This window comes from Nannospalax galili, unplaced genomic scaffold (assembly GCF_000622305.1).
Source record: "Nannospalax galili isolate Female #2095 unplaced genomic scaffold, S.galili_v1.0 scaffold386, whole genome shotgun sequence".
In the NCBI taxonomy this organism is placed as follows: domain Eukaryota; kingdom Metazoa; phylum Chordata; class Mammalia; order Rodentia; family Spalacidae; genus Nannospalax; species Nannospalax galili.
In genome coordinates this window covers 586,525-610,018 of record NW_008356676.1, presented here as the reverse complement: position 1 = coordinate 610,018, position 23,494 = coordinate 586,525, and the positions used below count along the sequence as shown (strand labels likewise).

Below are 23,494 nucleotides of genomic sequence, written 5' to 3'. Positions count from 1 at the left end.
GGCTTCAGAAAGCTAAGCAGTCAGGGAATGGGGTGATCTGGTCCCCAAAGCTGCTCCTTCTCTCACACTATGACTGCTCCACTGATTTGGCTGTCTTTCCAGGGAGAACATCTTATGCTTGTCACTTATGATGATGGTGCATGCTGCTGTGGCTAATAATTTTTAAAAAATTTATTGAATTTTTGCGCATTTCATACATTTTGATTATATTTAGACCTTCTCCCATATACGTATGTGTGTATTATATGTATATTTAAGTAAACAAACCACTACTGTCAGTAGTAAGTACAGGATGATCTGTTATTGCCTCTATCTCTCAAGAACCTTAAATTCTATGAGGTAAGGGCTGGTATGCTGTTTTCTCTTCCCCCAGCACCTAGCACCAGTACCTAGTGCCAGGTATATGTAAAACACCTCTTCCTTGACTGGAAGAGGGCTGAACACAATCCATTTTCTCATTTGTGGTCACACCTAGTAGCTCTGATGGCCCATAGATTCATATACTTGGAGAAGAGAGAAAGGAATTAATGTACTGAATGCCTACTATGTGCAATTGTGTGGAAAGCCTCGTGGGTCATCATAAAGACTTGGTTTGTACAGATTTTGCTGAACACAGCTGATCTTCAAAAATAAAATTGTTAAGAATAAATAAGTACAATGTAAAATGGTGGGAAACTGTACAATAAACCCAAGATAGCAAGGATTCTCAGGGGAGGAAAAAAATCAAACCCAATTAGGGATTTTCAGATTGTATTTTCACTTTCTTTCTGACACAGGCTTCTGTGCCTTCCATCCTCACTGCATTTTATATCCCCACATCAATGAAATCATCTTCAGGGAAACAGTTTCTCTAGCTCCTCCTGCCTGGCTTTGCAGTGTTATGAGGAGCATGGAGTGGGTTTCCTCTCTGAGGCAGCCAATTTCCTAAGCAATTAAATGCTGTTTATATTCCAAACTCTGTGCTTGGGTTGAAATTGTCAAGCTTGATATTACCTGACTCTTACCTAAGATGTATCCTCAGCTAGTTCATTCTACTGTAACAGCCATCTATTAAAATTTCCAATCTGTTCTCTCCTCAAGGGATCACACAGTACTTGGCAAAGGTACATCTTCTGAATTCTGCAAATTATACTCATCTATATAAATATATATATTTGAAATGGCAAGGCTCACAAATTACTCCACCAAATTGACATTCCGATCTGCTACCCTCCTAAAGGAGAGGCAAATGCCATATACCTCATACACGCATGTAAAACACTTTGAGGCTGGTTTTATAAAAACAACATAATAAAGATGCCAAACTTTTATGAAATTTCTCCATGGGGCACAGAACCAAGGTGTGCACATGACTTAGTACAGCTTAAGAGCCTCATGCTCTCCAGACTGAGCCAGCTGGACCTGAATACAGTTCAGGGTCTGGACACCATAAAGCAGTACACAAAATTCACTTGACCCTAAATAAAAAATAATTTTTTATTTAATTAATTTTATTTAATTATTTTCCAATGAGCAATCCTGATTGTAAATGTTGTTTTATTTTGTCATTCTGGACACTCTTTATTAGGAGAACTATTGTTCACAGGCTGGATCAAGAAGGGCCTGTGTTGGGAGAGCCATTGCCTGTGTATTAATGTTTGTACAACAGGCCTTCTCAGGGCAGCAGAGCAAGTGCCAACAGGCAGCACTCAGTGGCTGCACAATGGGCAGTTCTGTGGCAACTGGAGTTAACTAGGAGTCCTTACCTCAGACAGGGATGCAGGCTAGAAACATAGAATGTCATTTCCAATCTTCCTAAAATAGGTGTTGGACAGCTTTTAATACATTTTCTTTATAAGGACAACCCACCCATTTAAGACACCGCCAGCCATATATGAGCTACCTCTAAACCCCTCTGAGGACCAACCACACCCCTCCTCTCATCAGAAATGAGCCCTGCACTGTTTATGGAACACAACCCCAAAGCAGTGACAGCCTTGGGAACTTCACCAACTGGCAGAGATGCTCTCCAGCTTCACCTCATTTTAGGAACACAGTGCCAGAGCCAAATCCTCTCTGCTTCCAGTGCATCTTTGTTCTCAGGACTCCAGTCTCTGGGTTAGCATGCCTTCATGCACCTTTCTAACTTGTGGGGGGGTGGTCTGATTTATGTTGCCAAGTTCAAATCTGCCTGCTCTGTGAAGGCATTCCGGATACCTTTATCCACCTTGTTCATGCTTGCTGGCATTCCAGAATCATACTGCATATACCTCCTTGGCTGACCCTCACACCATCGGCTTTGTTTGCATTCACTGGTTTACCTGTACACACTCACAGAAGCAACTGTGACCTACCATAGACCTGACAGCACCCAGAAACCTCAGGAGGCTCTGACTGCCACTGGCCGATAAAATGCTTAGATATTTGGCTGGTTAATTTTTTGTCAACATCGGGGAAGAAGGAATCTCAGGTAAATAACTGTCAAGATCAGAATAGCCCATGGCCATATCTGTGAGGCATTTTTTAAATTGGTGGTTGATGTGGAGGGCCCAGCCACCATGGGCCGTGCCATCCTTGGGTAGGTGGGTCTGGGCTGTATAGAAAGGGTAGCTGAGCAGGCCAGGAGAAGCAATTCAGTAAGCAGCATTCCTCCATGGTCTCTACTTCAGTTCCTGCCTCCAGATTCCTGCCCTGACTCTTGCCTTGATATAACCTATAATCCAAATAAACCCTTTTACTCTATACCCCAGTTGCTTTGGGTCAGTGTTTTGTTATAGCAACAGAAAGTAAACTAGTACAGTCTCATTCAGCTCATGCACTTTGGTCACTAATAGACCTGAATACACACACACACACCATCCTAATTTCTAAATCTGGCCTTTTCCCCATCATCACTGCATTTAGCAGGGCAGATTCTTACTTCCATGGATTTCCAACTTCCTCAGTCTCAAACCCAGGGAAGGCTGCTGTAGAGATTGAAGAATGACTTCTCCTAGATGGATACTCAACTGCAGAGGTGAGATGTGTCCCTGCAGCACCACTTCTGAAGACACAGAAGTGTCTCTCCTCCATGAAGCCTGGCTGGCATCGTGTACCATATCCTTAGAGAGCACTTTCAGAGTGCAGTGGGCCTATACACTACACAGGACTCAGCCAACACCAGAAAGTGCTCACTAACAGGTGGGGCCGCTTCCCTGATGCACTAATCACAACCAGGACACAGCCACCTGCTGCTGGGATTGGGGCTGCCCACCTCTGCCCTTCTTTCGGGGAGTCTCATAGAACAACAGTGCACTCACATCCATGGAGAACACAGGGCAGGGCTCTGTCCCTGGGAGGAAGACCAAGCCCAGGGTGCCTGTAGATTCCAGCTCATGCCACTCAAATGGAATCCTCAGGGGAAGGAGCACACAGGGTTCTAGCATCTGGAGAGGATCTTTTTCTTTCATCATGTGGTGACCAAGCCCAATGTTGGGACTCCTGTGGGAGCCCCAACTTACCTTTCAGCTTTTCTGCCAATAGGGCAGCTTCGTGCTCTGAGTAGTGCATGATGGCCGGTGGCGAGGGTGGCCGCAGTCGGTCCTCCTCCAATTTGCGACGGTGCCGCTCCTCACGGGCGCGCATCCTCTGCTTGCATTCCCATTCGTAGAAGTCATCCCTGGCTTGGGCAAAGTCGACGTGAAGGCGGCCTGAATCCTTTTTGTCTGTGCTAGACCCTAATCGCATTCGGTAACCTAAAAGTAGTGAAAAGTCTGGTCAAGATACACACATAACTTCTGGTCTAGACTTTCCAAACATGTTAGGAAAACAAACACTTGTTTCTCTGGCCTCAGGATAGGATGCCTTTCCCATTGGAGATGGGAAGCATCTCCAACCTGCCAACCAATTAATTGTGAAATACTGCTAAATTAAGCCTAGCACAGATTTGGGATAAGGATACCCCCAGGAGGTATCTTAGAGGGTCCCTTACCATGTTCTAGTCCAGGGTCACCAACAGAGGACTAGGGGACCAATCATGTAACTCCTTTCCTCTGGCTTCTGGGAAGCTTGGAAACAAATTTGGTGTGTTTTGCTCTCTACCGTTCTATAGCCTTGCTTTATGTTTTCAATTTACTATAACTCTATTGCAATAAGCACTCCTAAATTCTTTTTAGAAAGAGGCAGGGTCTGAGTAAATAAGGAGCATCTATGATATTTAAAGGGATCTCAAAGTAAATTCCAGAACACCTTCCTCACAGCCTATTGCTTCATTCTAGAAACACTGCTGCTCAGTTTTCTCTCAGCAGCTGCAAAAGGCACAATTACTCAGGCAATTTTGCAATGCTGTTTTATTTCCACTTATCCTCTGGGGCACACAGGAGAATATTTTACCTTCAATCAAGAGGCCTCCCTCACAGCCCCGCATTACCTCATCCAGCATGCAGCACCACACAAACTGTCCACGCAGTCTTTGAAGGCCACAGGAGCCCTGTGCAAGAGCTCAGAGCTAGGTAAGAAAAAAAAAATGGGCTGTGGGAACCTTTGGGGGGATTTTCTGTGACTACCAACTTATAAAGATTAAGAGGAGAAACTTGATCTGAGAAGTCAACACAGGTCTGAAACCAGCCAGTCAGCCTAACTTCAAATGAAGAAGAGTTGACTTTGAGGTCGCTCTTCAGTTTGGTGTGCTCAGATTTTCAGAACATTAATTCAGGTCCCAGCAGGAACCAGCCTGCAAGGGGCTGGAAGGGGAGAGAGCAAAAATAAGCACTTTTACCATGCAAGGGCTCTGGAAATGAACTGCAACAGGCTGTGCTGTGTGGACCTGTACCATGTCAAGGTAGATTTCAATGGATTATTGTAGCATTTGGGGTTAAAACACAACAAATCCCTGTGGAAGCTGGCTTTTCCCAAGGAGGGCTCTTGACACTTTTGAAAAGTTGCAAATAAGCTCCAGATCTCATCTAACGTTTCTATGCCATTGAATTCAACAGTAGTATCTAAAAAAATGGGAAGTCTTAACAATATCCATCAGCCGTGCAAATAGCCGATCACAGGTGCACAGAATTCATGCTAAAGTAAATGTGTCTTGGTTGTGAGCAGTGGAAAGTAAAGTTAGCACACCATGGTGATGCGTAAATAACAGCTGAGCAGGCAGAACTGCCTGGGACTGGCCAGCTGTGCTTATTGGTCAAGCAACTTTCCCCTGTTCACATCCACAGAACCATTTTCTTGACATTTCTGGTCCCAGAAGTGCCCTGTTTTTCATCAGAATAGCATCATTACGGCCGTAAAAGATACCCTGATGAGGCTGAGACTGAAATTAGGTTGGCCCTCAAAAGTAAAAGTGCTCCTAAAATTAGATCTTGCAGCTGGGTTTGGGCTTGCAGGTGCTTACAGTGAGGAGAGGCAACCTGCCTTCCTTCTTGTCCCTCTAGTTACCTTGGGTTTTAGACCTTCTCAGCGCTACTGCTGCAGCTTCACCCTCTGCAGGGCCACAGCAGAGCTAGAGACTGCTCAATACCCAGGAAAGGGAGGCTCTAGGTGAGTGAGGCCTGTGCTGGGGTCTCCTCCTGTTACAAAAGGATGGGGTCAACCAGCATCAGGGCTTAAGTAACTCCCTCTGTATGTGTGAATTCAGCACTGCCAATCTTTGTCAGCATCTTCTGTATTTTCTGTTTGGGTCTACGGGTTGTACTGTGTTACTGTCTACTCTATCCCTCTTCCCAAATCATGTGGGATAGAGTAACAGTTTTAGGGATAAGTAATAGGTTCACTAAACTTGGTGACTAGAACCCAGGTTTCCAGGCAGAGGTTACTGAGAAACAAGAATCTGTCTTTCTTCATCCTGATTAGCTGCTGTGTTAAAAAGAATCATGTACCAAATGGTTTCCACACTGCACTTAATATCCATTTGATTAGTCCTACCTAAGAGTCCTTGCTGGTAAGCTATGACTGTTCTGCAGGGAGACAGTGGGAACAGGAAGAGAGCTTATCTAGGCCAGGGAGCATTCTGCTCTCTGTAGAACCTTCAGGCTCTCACAGCTGGGCGTGCATTGTAAAGTATACTAGGTCTGTCTTACATCTTCACTGTGGGATTCTTTCAGACTTCATCTTTCACTTTAGAGAAGGTTTTACTGCAGTAAGGGTTCTAATGCTTTCTGGATCATTATCTAGTTCAGGAAAGTGTCTGAGGTGTTAAGATAGCCTCAGATCTGGAATTTACACAGTATGCCATGGCAACAGAGGCTGACAACAGAAATTAAGTAAAACCTGGTGGTGGTGTTCAAGTTTTTTGTTTTGTTTTGTTTTGTTTATTTCTTTCCTGTTATTTTCCACTTTAACCTCTGCTCAGAATTAGGTGGGTGATGTGCAGAGTGGCATTTGAAAAAAAATGTCACTGAGTGTCACACCAAAGGGCGGTGAACTGAATCTAAAAGAATAGGTTCTTCTAAAGTCACATGTTGATATCTACCCTGCTATTCTTCAGTTTGAGCAAGGTCTTGTGCACAGACACCATATACCTGTTCCAATACTCAGAATGGAAGGCAGCACTAGAGCACTAGGGTTATTTCTAATATGTGTAAAAAACAAAAACAAAACAAAACAAAAAAACTCATAAAATCTGGCACTGATGACAAGGACGGCAGAGCAGGCTATGAGCTGCCAAATGTGTGATGATACAGGCCTATCAGCCTATCACAGGCCCGAGAGCTACTTCCATGCAAGGAACTGATTTTGCTTTGATATCCTGGGAAGAAGACAGTAAATGTACTTTAAAAAAACTGAAATTATTCTGAGAGAGTACTTTACTCCCTCCAGAGGATTACATCCAATAATAATAATGGTCCTCAGTACTCATAATATTGCTTTCATCTAATAAGCACTTGAGAACATTAATTAGAAACTCGATGGAATTCCTCAAGCTTGGATGGTGGGAAATCCTTCCTGCAGAGAGCTACATTCACGGGCTTAACAAAGAGCATGTGGCAGCCAAGTTAAAAGGCAGAATTCCTCCTTTTCAAGTCCCAAACTATCAGGACGTTATTGTGCATTAAGGCAAAAGGGAATGAGCTCATATTAACATCATAAAACATGACAAAATGCCTAGCAAACCCCTTATGTAAAGCAAAGTACCAGAGAGGTAAATGGCTTTATCAACCATGAATTCCTCTGCAAAGCGAATGTGACAGAAATTCTTCTTGCTCTTTCGTATCGCTGTAATATCACCACATTGCTCAAAGACTTCTTGAATAATTTCCTCCGTGGCATTTTCTGGTAATCCTCCAACAAACACAGTCTTACACCCCGGAGGTCGTTCTCTTGTGGATGGAGGTGGAAGACCTAATATCACAATGAAACAGAGAGTTCTATCTTTTATCTGTTGGCTCTTTACCTGGTTCACCATGTAGAAGTCAAGCTTGAAGAGTTGCTTGTTCCAGACTGAGACATGGTCAACTTTTATACCAGTTTACATTCCCCTTCCCCAGTTGTCCTTTCAAGTCCTTGTTCATTCCTACACAGAGTGGCTATGCTTGTTACGAACAAAGATAACGCACATGTTAGCATAATTTCCTATCTCCTTCATAACTCAGATGCAAAAAGTCTTCACAAAATACAAAACATAATGAAATGACAACAGGATGAAAAACCTCAGCTTGTGATAGGCTTTGTCTTCTTTCTAGATAAAGGGGCAACATGGCAGAATGCAGGAGACACACCTCAAGAGGGCAGGCAAAATACTTACCTGGCTGTAAAATGCTGTGTCTGAAAAAAAATACTTGGTTATTATTCACATTTAAATGAGCAAACTATTAAATTTTGAGGAGGCTGTATGAAAAGACAAAGTATATACTGTCACAACATTTTACCTAGTTTATAGGTAGGTTACTAAAGCAGTCTTCTGAGCCGTCCACTCAAAATAGGCAGCATTGATTAATCGAATAAAAAGCATTCTAGCTATTTAAGCCTATAAACTTACTGAGGCTAAATTAAAAAAAAAAGTTTTTCTGGCTCATTTACTTCATCAAAAATATAGGTCCTTCAAGCACATGCAATTTGACCCGGAAATCTTAAGATGCAGCCTCCCCCCTTGCCCCCAAATCACTAACTGCCAAATTAATTCAAGTTTCTATCTAGCAAAGCATACTTTAGAGTTTCTCTCCCACATTTGTGAAGGTAGATACAAGTACTTATTTATTGCACACTTCATTCTCCAGGAAAGCCAGATTTCATTTCACTCAGAAAAGATTCTTAACGTTGGATGCAAATCCTCAGATCCCAAGCACAGGATTCCCAGGGTTTATTCTGTTCCTGGACAGACACATAGACTCAGCTCTGTACACCGTTCACCTGTTCTAATGCAGAGACGAAAGCCTTGTGCAGAATAGATCCCCACTCTGTATGTGGCTGTGTTCACATCTGAAAATTACATGATACTATTTCAAACGAAAAAGTAATTTTTTTTTCTTTTTCTTTTTTTTTCAGGGGAGAGCGTGAATGCAGTCCCCCACTACTACAAAGTGTGCAGTCGAGTTTCCCACATTTGGGGAAATTGCAGGGGTCAGCACATCTGGCATGTAATGGATAAGCCTCACCCTGGGAAAACCACCTTCGTGATCATGGTATCTCCCCTGCCAGGTAAGTATGATGAAAAGGTAATTTTATATGATGAGCAAATATTTCTCACTTTTACTTACTTGGATTTTGAGGAAACAGAGTACAACTTTTGCAGTGGATTATTTCTTTGACAACAGCCACTTCTGTTGGGGGTGGAGGTGGTACCAGTCCCAGGCCTGGGATCATTGGGTTAATGGGGGTAATTCCAGTCATCATGTTGAGGCTGGGATCAAAGCCTGGGACACAGATTGAGTCTGTAAAGCACACAAAACAACATTTCAGATAGAGAATCTTAAAATCCATTTTTGTTACTATATGTGTATTATCTCACAAAGATTAGTTGACTTTATGTTTTCTGTTTCTCAGGAAGGGGGATGGAGGGAGGGAGGGAGGGAGAGAGGGCAAGGGGAGGGAGGGAAGGAGGGAGAGAGAGAGAAAGATTAAAGAGGAACCTAAAGAAGGAAATTATATTACTTAAAATACTAACATGGCAGAGCAGAACACAGCATACTGAGGTATAAAACCATGCACCATGAGCTTTGCTATTACTATGAATGCAATTTTGTGTTTCTTAACATTAGGGCATTGTTTACACTGCCTTATGATTTAGGATGTGGAAAGAACATCATTTGACATTGAAATGTCCTGTGAATCAAATTGTCAGCCTAGGTTGTTCTAAAGAGCCATCTTGCCCAAGTGACCTACATTTGGGAAAGTTCAATTTATAAGTGCATACTTTAATGATCACTCAGTCCCACCTACTCTATTTCTCCTGGGGGTAGGTGCAATGACACAAAAAAGTGATTATAATTATAATATGACTAGGTCGGAGGTATGCAGGTGTAAAATTAGCTATGTATATTTCTGAATTCTATTAGATAATCACACTTTTTGCTTTCATTCAATTAATAAACTGACCTACCCTTCTAAAATTTTTATGTTTCATATCAAAAATAACTGCAAAATGAGACAGAGATAAGGAGGGGAAGTTTTCCAAGTGAAATGCAGAGTTGATTTTTAAGTGTGGTGATGAAGCAAATAATTTCAAAGGTGAAATACAAAGATTTTTTTTTAACAGATAACAGGTGTTAGCAAGGATATGGAAAAAACAGAGCCCTCATATTAATAATCACAGGCATTATGGTAAACAGTAAAAACAGAATTATCACAGAACCCATTGGCAGGTATATATCCAAAAGAAATGAAACCCCTGTGTCAAAAGACACCCGCACTCCCATGTGTACCGACAGCAGCAGTATTCCCCACAGCCAGCACATGGAATCAACCAAAATGTCTATGACTTGATGAATGGATGATTAGGGAACTGTGATATATAAACAATGGAGTACTATTCAGGAATAAAAAGAAGAAAATCCTTTCAGTTGTGACATTGGGGATGGACCTGGATATTAAGAGAAATAAGCCACACTTACAAAGACAATCTCCTGATCTCAAAATCTAAAAATGTTTATTTCACAGAGGTAGGATGTAGAATGGTGGTTGATAGATGGTTGGACTGGGTGGGACCAGGGGGTACTGGGTGGGACTGGGTCTGATGTTGGTCAAAGAATACATAATTAAAGTTGGATAAGAGGGGCAGGTCCAGACGATGTGCTGTACATGCCAGTGACTATAGTTTCCATGGACACATTGTATTTCTGAAAAATGCTAAGATCAGTTATTTAGTGTTCTCACTATAAAAATGACAGATATATGAGGGGATGCATTAGGGTAATTAGCTAGATTGAGCCATTTCTCAATGTGTGCATATACTTTAAACATCATTGTTTTAAATGTTGTTACAGGGTTGTCAAAATATCATTCTGCATTTGCAAGAGTAGGTAAGAGGGGAGTCTTCTCCTAGGGTGTTTCTCTTGGGAGAAAACAGCACTCTCTCTGGTGGTATGATAAAGTTTCCAAGTAAACAGATGATCACACCAAGATAGGATATGATGACCTGCTACCAGTCTGCGGGAAGGAAGCGAAACTTCCTTTTCACCCCTTACTCTCCTCTTTTTCCTGTCTCCCTCTCTTAGATTCTTTTGCCATTTGTTCTTTCTGGCCCCCTCTCCTTTTGGGTTATCGTGAACAGATGACACCTTGACCTACTATATGGCTTTATTCTTTGCTTAGCTGTGCTGAATGGTTAGATAAGCCTAGAGGCAGAAAGCAATGAGTGCTACACTTGTCTTAAAGAAGCGTGAAGATACAGAAGGCCAACCTCTGCCTTTCAGGTAAAAGATACAGTATCCCTTGAGCTGCTGTGGACACATCCACTTCTCCCAGGGTGGCAGCATATTAGAATAGCCTATTCATAGCGTACTGGCCTGGCTGTAGTCAGATGGTTTTATTTTGTGTGTGTGGCATGTGTATTTTTAAAAATAGCCCTAAATACAAATGCCAAATAAGTACTTTCTTTCAAAGTTTCACCCTGATGTTCTAGGATGTTCCTTTTTAATCATGGTTCTCACTATCCTAATCTGTCACATGGTTTCTCTGACTCGCGTGTCTCTTAGATCAATAATTGCATTCCAGGACTCCAGACTTCTGTGAAGATACTGTTCAGAACAAACTGGTATACAAAAGACATGGAGGTTTAGAAGTGAGAAGGATGAGACCCAAACTGGTCACTCATTAAAATCTTTCTAAATTTTCATTGTATCATGCCCATTTTTTAAGGAAAATTGACACAGTGCATTTAAGTAAAATTTCCTACATCACAAATAAGACAAATGGGAGAGTCAGCACAAGGAGCAAGTCCATCTCCACATATAAACATGTATAAACATCATTTCAACCTTTCCACTTAAAATGACCCAATTTGATTCATCACTTCATACAACAAACTACTTCTAAAAATTTACCCATTTAAAAAAAAAATTCAAGGTTTCTCCTGCTACTAGACACCAGTTCCAAAGAAGTCTCAGAATAGAATGATTTTCAACATTCTATCACTGGCTTCCAAGGTGCATGCAGTAGAAACACATACCTGCCGGGGGTGGGGGCACTGGCCTGCTTGTGCTTTTTATTTCGTCTCGTGCAGTACCTAGGCTTCCTCTGTTTCCTTCCTAGCCCGGCCCTTGTTATTGTTTGCCAACTCAGCATGATTTAAGGCTGAAGCCACTCAGGACTGCAAACCCTGAAATGTGAGCCCTGTGCATCAAAATAAACAGATGTCTCCACAAATGAGATGGAAGCCCAGTGCTCCTTCTTTAGTTCTAACAGGCGTCTGTCTGCTTTTCTTCTTGAGGCCAAATAGATAAATACTCAGAAATGGGGACAAAAGGCAATATTCCTGAGCAGAATGTTTTAGTATGCAACAGGAGTTACCTTGCCTTTTCTGAGCTGTCCATAGGAAGAGACTATGGGGTTTAATGAGATCTGCATGGTGAGTGCAGTGCCTTGAAAGGAGCTTAGAAAGGAATTAACTCTTAAATTATGCCAACCCTCAAAGGGCCGAAGATTCAGTATTTGAGTCGGAAAAGAGGGAAGGATTAATCTTTTTTCTCCTTCATTTTTATTTATTTATTTTTGAAAAATAGGAAAACATTACTTCTTAATGGTATGTGCACAGATGGAAATTTTCTCAAACATTATAAAAGCATGTTATGTACTAACTCATTAAAACAAAAGTAGAGAGTATGAAAATCAAAGACAATACACAGACGATGCAGGTGAAGATGACGTCAGTGCTGAGCCTCTGCTCCCCGCCTTATATGAGGAGCTGCCCCCTCGGCAGTTCAGCGGTAAGGAGCTTCCGTTCTACTGTGGGGAAAGAGGAAGAGGCTTACATTACAGCATGGAAAGGTCCAATCAAGTATATAGCAGAGCTTCCATTTCAAAACACTGTTTACAAGAGAGGAAGGGTTATTCACATTAGGTTGTGGCTCTGTCTAGTCTTCTCCATGTCCCTGGCGCCAGAGAACAGGCAGGAGGTGGAAACTTAGCAGTGTTTTTTGTTTCAGTTGGAAAGACAAAGACTAAAATAGAAGCCTGGTTTACAGATTCATATCATGGTCCAGGATTTCACTTGTGAGATGAGCATTTTAGTGCTGGGGATTGAACACAGGAACTTGCACATGCTAGGCAAGCACTCTACCATGAGGCTCTATCATCAGTCCCCTTTTTTACTTTAAGACAGGGCTCACTAAGGTGCTCAGTTTTGTGGCCTTCAAACTTGCTGCAGTCTTCCCAGCAACTGGTGGCACATGCCTGATGAGATAGGCAGTTTTCAGAGTGTGGTGTGAGGAATTTGCATTTAGGATTTTAGAGGGATGGCAGCTGAAGAAGTTAATTCATTAGCTTCATCCATCCATCCATCCATCCATCCATCCATCCATTCTGCATTTCCTGAGCACATGACTGCTAGGATCTACCAAGGCTGATTGTATAAATTCCCCAATTGGGCAACCACAGGGTTTGACAGGCCCCAGGCCCAGAGGAAAAGTCTAGTAAGGATGGGAAAGTACTAACAGGAAGTCTGACAGGTGTGAAGAATTCCAAGCAACTTCTGCGACTCTACCGTGGGGTGCAGGGACAGGGTTGCCATGAGGTAACGGAAGAATGTAAAACATCTTGCAGATCAGAAGGGATAGTGCCATGCAGGCTGGTGAGCTTCCCCTTGCTTCTTGCTGGAGTGGCAGTCCCTTGCATGCAGAAGTGTACTCTGCCAGTTGGACCCCATGCTGAGCTGTCTCCATTTTTTTCTCTTTGTAGGTTTCTCCCTAGCAGTGGATCCATCCTATTATGTCATTTCCAGTGGGACAGCTTAGTAAAGACTCCCCTGTTTGAAATAAGAACCTGGCTCCGCTAGAAAAAACGGCAGCTGGATCTCTCCCAGATCAAGGCTGCACACAAGTAGGTCAGGTGTATGTGAGTGGGGAAGCCCAGCTGGGACTAAGGGCACAGAGACAAGTTGTCAATGCCAGAAACAAGTCTGGTCCAGAAGGCGGAACACAGTGTTCCAAGAGAATAAGAGGAAGCAGAGAGAAATGAGGGTAAATGGGAACATTATAGGTCACCTCCTGAGCCTGGAGTGTTCTGACAAATGACTGATTACACAGATTGCCAGCAGCCTGCAAATACAGCCTAGGCAGGGCAAGAATACAGGTCAGAAACCCTGTCCATGTGCCACAGGGCACAGGCTCCCCTGGTCCAGGGCTCTGACTCAACCCCCTGGGAATGGCTTTAGCAATAAGAACCCATGGCCACCAGTTAAGAACTGCTAAGTTATCTGGCAAGTTACTTCTTTTGGACTTCAAAGGTCCACAAAAGTTACTGACTTAAAGACTTATCATCAGGCTATAGGGGAGCCACATGATACACAGGCATTCTGTTTCCTGGGAGTTTAGAATAGCGATTTCTCAGAGTAGTCTCCAATCGTAACTGATGAATCCTGCCCTTCTAGAATAGTCTATAATATCAGTAAGTATATGAACAACAAATAATGCTTTTTTTAAAATTCCATGTTTTTCTTTTCTCAAACTATTTTTAGAAATTACTTTGTAAATAGCAGAAGCAAAGTAATTTTTCAAAAGGTGATCTTGAAGTCAAGAGATTAGAGCCACGGGGTGATCTAAGACTGACTGGTTTCTTAAGTTCTCTCGGTTTTGACGTGAACCCGAACATGAATACCCAACATACTACCGACACATCCAAGACCACCTGGATAAAAATGCAACAAAATGTACAGAGGCCAACATGTGCAGTCCAACAGACCTGAGGCCAAGTTCTAGGTCTGCCATGTACTGGTTGTATCTTTCTATACCTCATGGATAACATCTCTAAAATAGAAGGAATATTTACCTTCTAATGTTCATGTGAGGAGTAATGGGGGAGACACCCAGCACTTACTTGGAAATGACAAGTATTCAAAAAATGGTAGCAGTTACAAAAAGCAATATATTTATAAGTACAATGTCTATTTAGCCTTATATAAGTATAATATTAACATTGAATACACATAAGAAATCATAGTGATGATAATTGTTTCATTTGGCAAGCATCTGAGTGTTGAATGTTTTGCTAGACAGTTTGCAAGCAGAGATGTTGTAAGATATGAATCCTTTATGGATGTGACAGTCCAACGATTAAAAACAATTCAATAGAAAATAGCAATACAGCCTGACACTTGCTTTGAGATAGTAAAATAAGGGGTGCTATAGAAACACAGAAAGAGGTGCTATAGAAACAACTAGTCTGGGAGAGGGGATGTTATAAAGGTTAAATTACAGTACTCCCAAAGAGCTGTGAAAATCCTAAGCTCCTATACCAGTGACTATGATCTAATTTCAAAAGAGGGTGTTTGCATATGCAGTAAGTTATGATGAAGTCATACTGGATTCAAGTGGGTCCTATCTAGGACATTTGTTAATTAGAAGAGGATAAGAGACATAGACAGACACACAGAAGAATGGCTTATATGATGACAGAGGAGGTGATTGAAGATATGCAGCTGCCAGGAAGGTTACCAAAGACAGTCATCAATGCCAAAACCAAGAAGAAAGCACAAGATACATCCTTATATAGCACCAGCTGAGGCTATGGCTCTGTAGACACTTTAATTTCAGCTCTGTAGCTAGCAGAACAGAGAATAAATAATAGAGAATAAATTTCTATGAATTTAAGCCACCTGATTTGCTATAGTAATCCTAAGAGACCAGTACAGGGGACAGTGTTAGGGAAGGGATCCTGGAGTGGGTGACAGCTGACTTCCTCCACATTTTTGTTTTTGAAACAGTCTTACCCATGTTGGCCTAGAACATGCTATGTGCCCCAGACTGGCCTGGAACTCAAGATCCTCCTGCATCAACTTCCAATGTGTATTATGGTCTTGACCTACTTCTTTAAAAGGATGATTCTGGTTGTGTGATAGGCATGTAAAAATTATCCTCCAAATATACTTATTGGGATCATAAGTACAAAGATGTTTCTAAATGTTCTCTTGAAAGAAATGTTCAAACCAGTTCCCTGGAGGCAGAACTGCTCATAGGTTTCCCCTTTGTGAGAAGCAAACCCTGAAGATTGCTATGGATTTGTTGAGAACAAATCAGCTACACAGATTACACGTTAACATAACAGTGTACTTTGTAAGATAAGTGAATGCCTACAAGCAGGATCTTTAGGAGAGTGAAATTGAAAATGTGCCTGCGATCTTTCCAAAGAGATCCAAAGGCAAAGAAGTATGTTTTCCACTTAAACCCAAGATGTATATCCAGAGTGCGTTCCTCCAGCCTTGCTGTGTACACTTTATAAACAAAGACTTCATTCCATCAATAAAACCTGCTGGCTCCTTGACCAGGGATGCAACGCTGGCGGCATGGGAATGCAGCTGTTGAAGCTATTTTAAGTACTGTTGACTTGGGTGAGGAGATTTGTGTCTGTGTTGGAAAATACAACATGACATGAACTAAAGCCTATTTCAAAACTTCTGACCAAAACTGGTACAGAGAACTGACTGCTCAAATAGTCTGTCAGGTCCTTCCAGCACACTATGGGAGGAGCCTGCACTTGGAAAAACAAATGTGCTCTGAAGGAGCTGGAGGCAAGGGCTCATCAAAGGTTCTGTGAGATGTAGTTGCACTGGGGCCAGGCCATGAGAATGCAGAGCCCAAGCAAATTCTTCTCACAGGCCTGGGCTGCCACAGCCAGAGCCAACTGTGCCATGTTTCCTGGACCTTGGAACATAGTCTGTCCTCCTCCTCCTCCTCCTCCTCCTCCTCCTCCTCCTCTCTTCTTCTTTTGATAGAAATAGAGGTAGTTACTAAGAAAGAAAAAGAGGTACTCCCGATAGTAGAAATAGGTTAATGAGCTTAGAAAGACGAATGCTTAAGAAGCCCAGTCTTAAGGTAAGGTGAGTCTCACACTCACCGTGGAGGCTCACAAACCAGGCTGGCCAGGCACAGCAGAGCTCCCCCCAGATTCTGTGCCTAAGGAATGTGACATTTCAAAGCTTGAAATGGCATGGACATTATTACTTCATTCTGTCCTCTGAAGTAAGTATGAGGAAATGAAGCCCAGCTACAGGGTGGGGTGAGGTAAGAACCAAGAATTCTTGTTGTGTTGCTTCAGGGACTGGAGTGCTACACTCTTCCCAGCTGCTTGTGGATGATTCTAGGGAGAACACATTCACCACCTCCTAACAGAGGCTCATTGCATTTCCTGAGGGGCTTTACATGTGAACAGATTCACAAAGGGTGGCTTAGAACCCAGGAATCTGTGGCTAAATCCACTGTCTTTACTCCATACTCCTTGGCTACTGAGGCAGGCCTGATTCTCCAAGTCATGTCCATGAGGAACGCTCACAGGAAAACGCCTGTCTTCTCTTTTCCAGTTACCGCACCTGCTTCCTGCCTGTCTCTAAAATACCTACCTTTGCTGAGCTCTGATGTCATCCCCAGAAAGAATCAGGAAGAAGCTGACCAACTGATTACAGCGCTCTCTCCCTTCTTTATTCTGAACTTCATTCATTTACCTTTTTTAGTGGCTTGGTATATTGTGACTGAAAAAGCAATGTTCATGTTTAGTGCTCACTTTTTGTCGGGCCTCTGCTGATGGCTTTGTGTCTGATCATGTGATTTTTCTGATAGTCCCATCACAGAACCAAAACATGTTCAATAACCTCACTCAAACCAAATCTACTTGTCTTGCCTCTGTAAGGTGATGCCCTGTGTAGCAGGGACATTCTGAAACTAAACAAGGATTTTTCACTTTACATCTAATTTCCCAGTTCTGTCTTTCTAGGCTCTGCTCCTATCTCAAATTTTGCTGCCCTAGTCCTCACTCTATAAAATGGCTAGATAACTCTCCATTAGACTTCTCATCTTCTCATTCATTATCACACTTGTCCTTGTTGGACAGACTCAGTCACAGAGATAGACAAGGCCCACCTGTTGTCCTGTTTGGGAGGGAAAACATTTTCTTCTTTCCTGGCAATACCTGGGCTCAGAGGAGTGAGCCTATCTTCATCCAATTCCACCCTCTGGCCTTGTGGCCCAGCTACTGTTCCTGTACCTTACCTGTACCCCACTTGTGCCCCACAGTCCCTGTTCTCTCAGCCTATGAATTTTAGCACCAGTCTGTAGAAAAACCTTCTTAGACATACCTAGTTGGACTCCTTCCCTACATTTATTGCTTCTAAACCCTTTGCTCTTGATTTCCAGTTCTGAGGCCCATTGTCAAGCCTCAGAGATACACATGGGGATTTTCTGAGGTCCTGCTACTGAAATCTCACATATATGAAATTATTTCCCTGCTGGCACCCTCCTGTTTGTTTCTGTATTTCCTCTGTTGTCGTCCACAGCAAACTGCTCAAGGGAATCAGACATCTGTCCTCTTCTGTCCCTAGTAATACCTGTGAGTACTTCATGGCTATCCTATTTTCCCTCCTCTCAGTTCTAGTTTAAAACTTCTGCTGGTGGTGACACTCAGTCATATGCTAACCCCACTTAGACAGCCCTGCCTTTGAAGGCATTTCTAGATCATCTTGCTCATTCCTTTTCCTAAATTTGGCTCTTATTAGCCCTCATCTGAAGCACTGTGAAAGCTTCTTTGAATCCCCAAGAGCTGTAGCTTCTGTATCTTCCTCCCCACCTCCCTTCCTCCCCTCCTTTCTCTCCTGTTCTTCCTTCCTCCTCTTCTCCCCCAACTCCAAGTGTTTCTCACACCCTGAAACCTGGGATCAGCCAGCAATGCCCATGGGAGACCCATGAGACTAGTGCCTAATTGGGGCCTCTAAATTACTTCTTTCGAACTTCTTTTCACATCCCTGTCTCATTAGCTGATGATTAATTTTCTCTCTGTATGATGTTATGTGACTTTGTGCGGTGGGGCTTTTATATAATGATAGGGAAAAGAAAAAAAGAAAAGAAACACACGACTAAATCATCTCTTGATGTGCTCTTTGCTTTGTCCAAGCTAGTAAGCTTTTGGTGCTAAAGCAGACAGTAGAAACAGAAAACCATTGAGTCTTGAGAAATATGTTTGACCACTCAGTCAAGCACTTAAGAAGCACTTTTTTAAATGAATACACATCTATTTTTACATTGCTCTACCTTTCTGAGGAATAGAGATGCTTCAAGTGTAGGCTGAAAGACAAAATATCTTGTGCTGAGATCTATCTTTCTGGTGTGCAACATGTCCTTGCTCTACAAAGTTCTTCCCATTGTTGGAAGTCAAGGTAACAGCCTGGCAATGCCCTGCTGATACAGAGACCACTCCAGCCAGCTGGTCATAGTGTGTGGATTTCCAGTTGTAGACAAGTATCATACTGCTTGAACTCTGCTATTAAACTGCATGGGCAAAGAGAGCTGGCTAACTAGCTGCCACTTTCTCTTAGGACTCAACGGCATCTTTGCCATGTTGTTTCACTTTCTGTGATGGCTAATCTTGTTTGACAACTTGACATACCTGTTGAGAGGTAACCTCTAGTGAAGAATTGCCAGCATGAGACAGGCCTGTTGACTTGCTTTGGGAAGCATTTTATTGATTGCTAATTGATGTAGCGGGGACCAGCCCAATGTGGGCAGCATCACTCCCAGGCAGGTGGGCCTGGGCTACATAAGAAAGGGAGTTGATCGTGAGTCTGGGAGCAAGCCAGTAACCAGTGTTCCTCCACTGGTTTCTACTTCAAGCTTCTGATGGAACAGAACCTGGAAACTAAAATATGCCCTTTTTCCCCAAGTTGCTTTTGGTCATGGTGTTTATCTCCGTAGCAGGTAGCAAACTAAAGCACTTCCTATAGTTATTGGTCAAAAGAATGGAGGAAATGGCATTTACAGAATTTGGTTGTTTAATATATAATGTCACTGCATAAACTGACATATAGCTCTAAACAACTAGTATCTGGCATTCTTTACATTTCCTATGTTACCTGAGTAACAAGAATCATAAAAGTTGTGTTAGTTATTTCCTTAATATCACTCTGAAAGGGTACTTTCGCAGGGAGACCAAAAGGCATCAGGAGAAAGAATGTGCCCAGGGTCAGAGCACACAAACAAACCTGTTCCTTGCATGCTCAGTAGTATGGCATCTGCACGTCAGACCTACTCACTCTGTCACCAGCTCACAACCTCAGGAATGCACACCTGAACTTAAAGGATGAGGCCAAAGTGCAGGAGTATAAGTAGAGTCTAGTTTAAATCCACACAAGTTTTCTCCATGTCAGTCAGATTGGGGGTGCTTGGAAAATTCCGAGGAGGACTAGTTCATATCACAATCTAACTTAAACAGCCTAAATAACATGCCACTTAACCAAAAAGGTTGAAAATAAAATCTTGAACTGGAGATCAGTGGTAGTGGCCCTGCTCGGCAAGCACAAGGCCCTGGCTTTAATCAACAAGACCCAAATAAGTAAAACTTCAAGTATCTTCTATTAAAATTTTAACCAAAGAAGAGGATGGAAAGAAAAGAGACAAATTAGAGGGAAAGGAGGTTCAGATGGGCATAGAATGCTGAGTTCCAGGTTCGAGGATGGATTCTCCTGCCTCTCTGACTCTGTGCCTGTCAACCTGTAAAACAAGAAAACTAAAAAGGATACTAACGCTGAGAGGGTTGTTCTGGCACACAGCACACACTAGACACATGCTATCACTCTGAGAGTGAATGATGGATGTGTCACATTGTATACATGCTACAAACTACTTTCATTGTCTTCCAGAGGTCTTCTAGGAAAACAATTTAAGAGTCATTGCCATTCAATTTCCCTAACTCAGAAATTTCTCCAAAGGTTGAGTATTTAAAAATTCCCCATTCTTCTTTTCCCCAGGACCCAAGACATTTCTCTGTACCCAGGAACAGAAATATCGAACTCTGAGTGCTTTCCTCTATGGTTTTTAAATTTTTATATTTATCTTATGCGTATGAGTGTATTGTCTGCATGTATGTAGTGCACCCATGTCATGCAAAGCCCACAAAGGCCAGAAAATGGTGTTGGATCCCCTGGAACTGGAGTTATAGTCAGTTGTTAGCCATCATGTGGGTGGTGGGAATCGAATCCAGGTCCTCTGGAAGAGCAGCCAATGTTCTTAACTGCTGAGCCATCTCTCTAGCCCTCCATGTTTTTAATATCAGAAAGATTAGAAATTACAACCAGACATACCAGCTTCACTCATTCCCATGTTTGGCATTTCTGTGACCCCCCCAAAAACTTGGTTTTTCCTTTGTAGTCATATTTTATTCATCTAAATGAATATGTCTCTACCTTATGCATATGTACAAATTCATGCCTTCGCTGGACCTCTGGGCCTGAATGGCTCTAATACGTACCTAGTATGCCTTTTCAACATTAAAGGAACCAGCACCAACCCCTCTGTCTTATAACCCATTATTTCTGGCAACATCCTGAGTAATCCCAGTGGCTAATTTTTCAGAGATGTAAAATAGGGTAGAGTGATGGGCTTTCTCGTTTCATCCCTGGAGCAACCTTTGAGGAGCATTGCTGAGGAGCCTGTTTGATGGTCCTTTCTTCCACAGCATTGATAAACCACCACTCAATATTAGAAATCTGAGAACAAATTCCCCACATGAAAGACAAACCCCAAATGTTGTTGCTGTTGTTATTTTCCTGGACATTTCAGGGTGAGAAGCACAGATCATCATTGAGATTTCCATTTCAAACGATTTTCTCCCTAGCTGTAAATTCCCGGAATGCTTTTGCTCTGCATTCAGGTTTTTTATTTCATTCTCACTCCCAGAACTGTCTAGTTGTGGACTGTCCTTAACCCTTTATGCAACACTAGGTTTTCAAAATCCATGTGTGTATTTCATATGCTGTTCCTGATCCGAGATTTTCCAATTTCTGTAGATAGATAAGAAGCCTGAGGCTTGGGAGACTGAAGGTGTTTTCCCGGAATTCTGGAACCACAGAAGTGGCAGCATGTGGTCCACTATATCCTGATCAGGAAGAGACTGATCTACCTGTTTGTGGCCTCCACAGAGGTAGGAGGCAGGGAGCAGAGGGAAGAAGCATGATGCAGGCATTGGATGAACTTCAGCCCCACATCCTCCTCAGGCTGCTTGGCTCAGATATAAGGTATGTGAGTGCCAAATTGCATGATGGATATTTATGTGCCAGAAATTTACAAACAGGTAATCAATACACAAATGTAAATTAGAGTATGGGTTTTCTTTCTATTTCAATGGCCTTTGTGGCCCCATAGTAGTTGTAAGGGCCTGTGTTGAGCAAAAACTGAATTCAATGGATTATTCTCCATATCACTGTGCTTCAAGGAGCACATGGAAGCATTATGAGTGAGTGTGTGTGTATGTGTGTATGTATATTTATATATAGAGAGAGAGAGAGATAGAGAGAGATACTGAAAGAGAGGGAGAAAGAGCTATTGAGGGAGAGGGGAAAGAGATATTGAAAAAGATAAAGAATGAGGGAGACAGAGATACTGAGGGGGAAGACAGAGATATTGAGAAAGAGATAGATAGATAGACAAGAGAGATAGATGAGAGAGAGAGAGAGAGAGAGAGAGAGAGAGAGAGAGAGAGATTTTCATTCTCACTGAAATCTATGGTTCTCGGCAGAACTGTGCTATTTTCCATGGTAGGGCTCACCAGAAAGTTTTATATTAATAGCTAGGAAAACTGAGGAACAGTTTTAAAAAATATTTTCATGCTCATACACCCCTCTGAGATGTTTATTCATTAAGCACTCATTCATTAAAAGGATGCTAGGTAATGTGCTAGGTGTGCAAGGTCCTGGGGGTACAGCTGCAGGCCAGAATCCCTGGCCCAAGGTATTTCTGGTCCACTGTAAATCAAAGGCACATGGTTGCATTGAAAAGTGACAACAGAATCAGGCAGACAAACACACACCCATGCCATCATCTCTAGGAGACTATGGTAATACTCTGGGATACAAAAGGCCTTTTTCAGTGCTAGTATCTATCTAACTAAGCCATGTGTCCCGAATCCAAGTGCAGAGCCTTTTGTAGATACACATCCAATATCCATGTTGAAGAGTCACTGCCCCCTTGGCTTGAGAGCCACACTTTCAAAAGCAGCCATTTCTACAGTTTTTATCAAATGCCCTTTGGAGGCAGAGGACCGCCCAGTGCTTTGTTATCTATCTTTACCTCTATTATTATTTAGCTTTCTTTTCTCAACACAGGGACATGCTGGATCAGCAGCCCTCCTTCAGACTGAGTGTACATCAGACATGCCCATGGGGGCCAGGACAGAGGCTATAAAGAGTAGATTTGTTGCAGAAACAGAGAACAAGGGCTAGCTGATCTATATCTGCTGTTGCAACTGAATGGGGATTTCCATTTGCCAGAACAGAAACCTTAGTTTGGGCATTCATGTCTTTATTCATTATGGTTTCTTGACAGTAACAAAAACAGATCATCATATTCTTTCAAATACATTTGGTCAATCAGTCAAAAAATTTTGAAAAGCATATCGTAACTATTTAACTTCTTTCTGCAGTATGATGGAACAGAGACATGAGGGATGCAAATTCCTTCAGCTTTGAGTTTTTGTTAAACAGAGCCAAGTTAATTAAGCTAAAATGAAATAGGATACATTGGGAAGGTAGATTGAGTGTGTATTGGAGAATGTGTCATGGGACCTTCTCTGTTCAACATCTTTTCCTGATGTCTTGAGCAAAGAATTCCATAAGGTACTCATTACTTATTGTCTCCAATAGTCACTTGTGTCCAAGGTGTGTTGGGTGCTAGGAACACAAAAAGATGCAGATGAGTATTGGGGCTTCATGCATCCAGGACAGAAACATTTGGAGAAAATGAAAGGGAGAAATATAAAAAGTACCCTTATTATTGAGAAAAACCAAAACAAAACACCTAATAGGGGCTGGAGAGGTGGATCAATGGTTAAAAGCACTGGCTGCTCTTACAGAGGACCCTGGTTCAGTTCCCAGCACCCACATGGCATCTTTAACTCTAGTTCTAGG

General features: G+C 42.3%; 1 protein-coding gene and 1 non-coding gene across 11 annotated transcripts in view; both read right to left on the bottom strand.

Annotated features, from left to right (window-relative positions):
• Enox1 (ecto-NOX disulfide-thiol exchanger 1) overlaps positions 1–23,494 on the bottom strand; it is a 589,822-nt gene that overhangs the window by 144,247 nt on the left and 422,081 nt on the right. For all 10 annotated transcript variants that reach the window (XM_029556969.1, XM_029556966.1, XM_029556974.1 and 7 more), the window contains 3 exons: positions 8,658–8,831; positions 7,096–7,302; positions 3,480–3,713 (listed from right to left, as the gene is read on the bottom strand). In XM_029556969.1, coding sequence (XP_029412829.1) covers positions 3,480–3,713; positions 7,096–7,302; positions 8,658–8,831 — 615 coding nt within the window. The remainder of the gene's footprint in view (positions 1–3,479; positions 3,714–7,095; positions 7,303–8,657; positions 8,832–23,494) is intronic.
• On the bottom strand, positions 8,443–8,606 carry LOC115067892. The gene has a single exon (XR_003847246.1). It is a non-coding gene; the product is annotated as a U1 spliceosomal RNA (small nuclear RNA).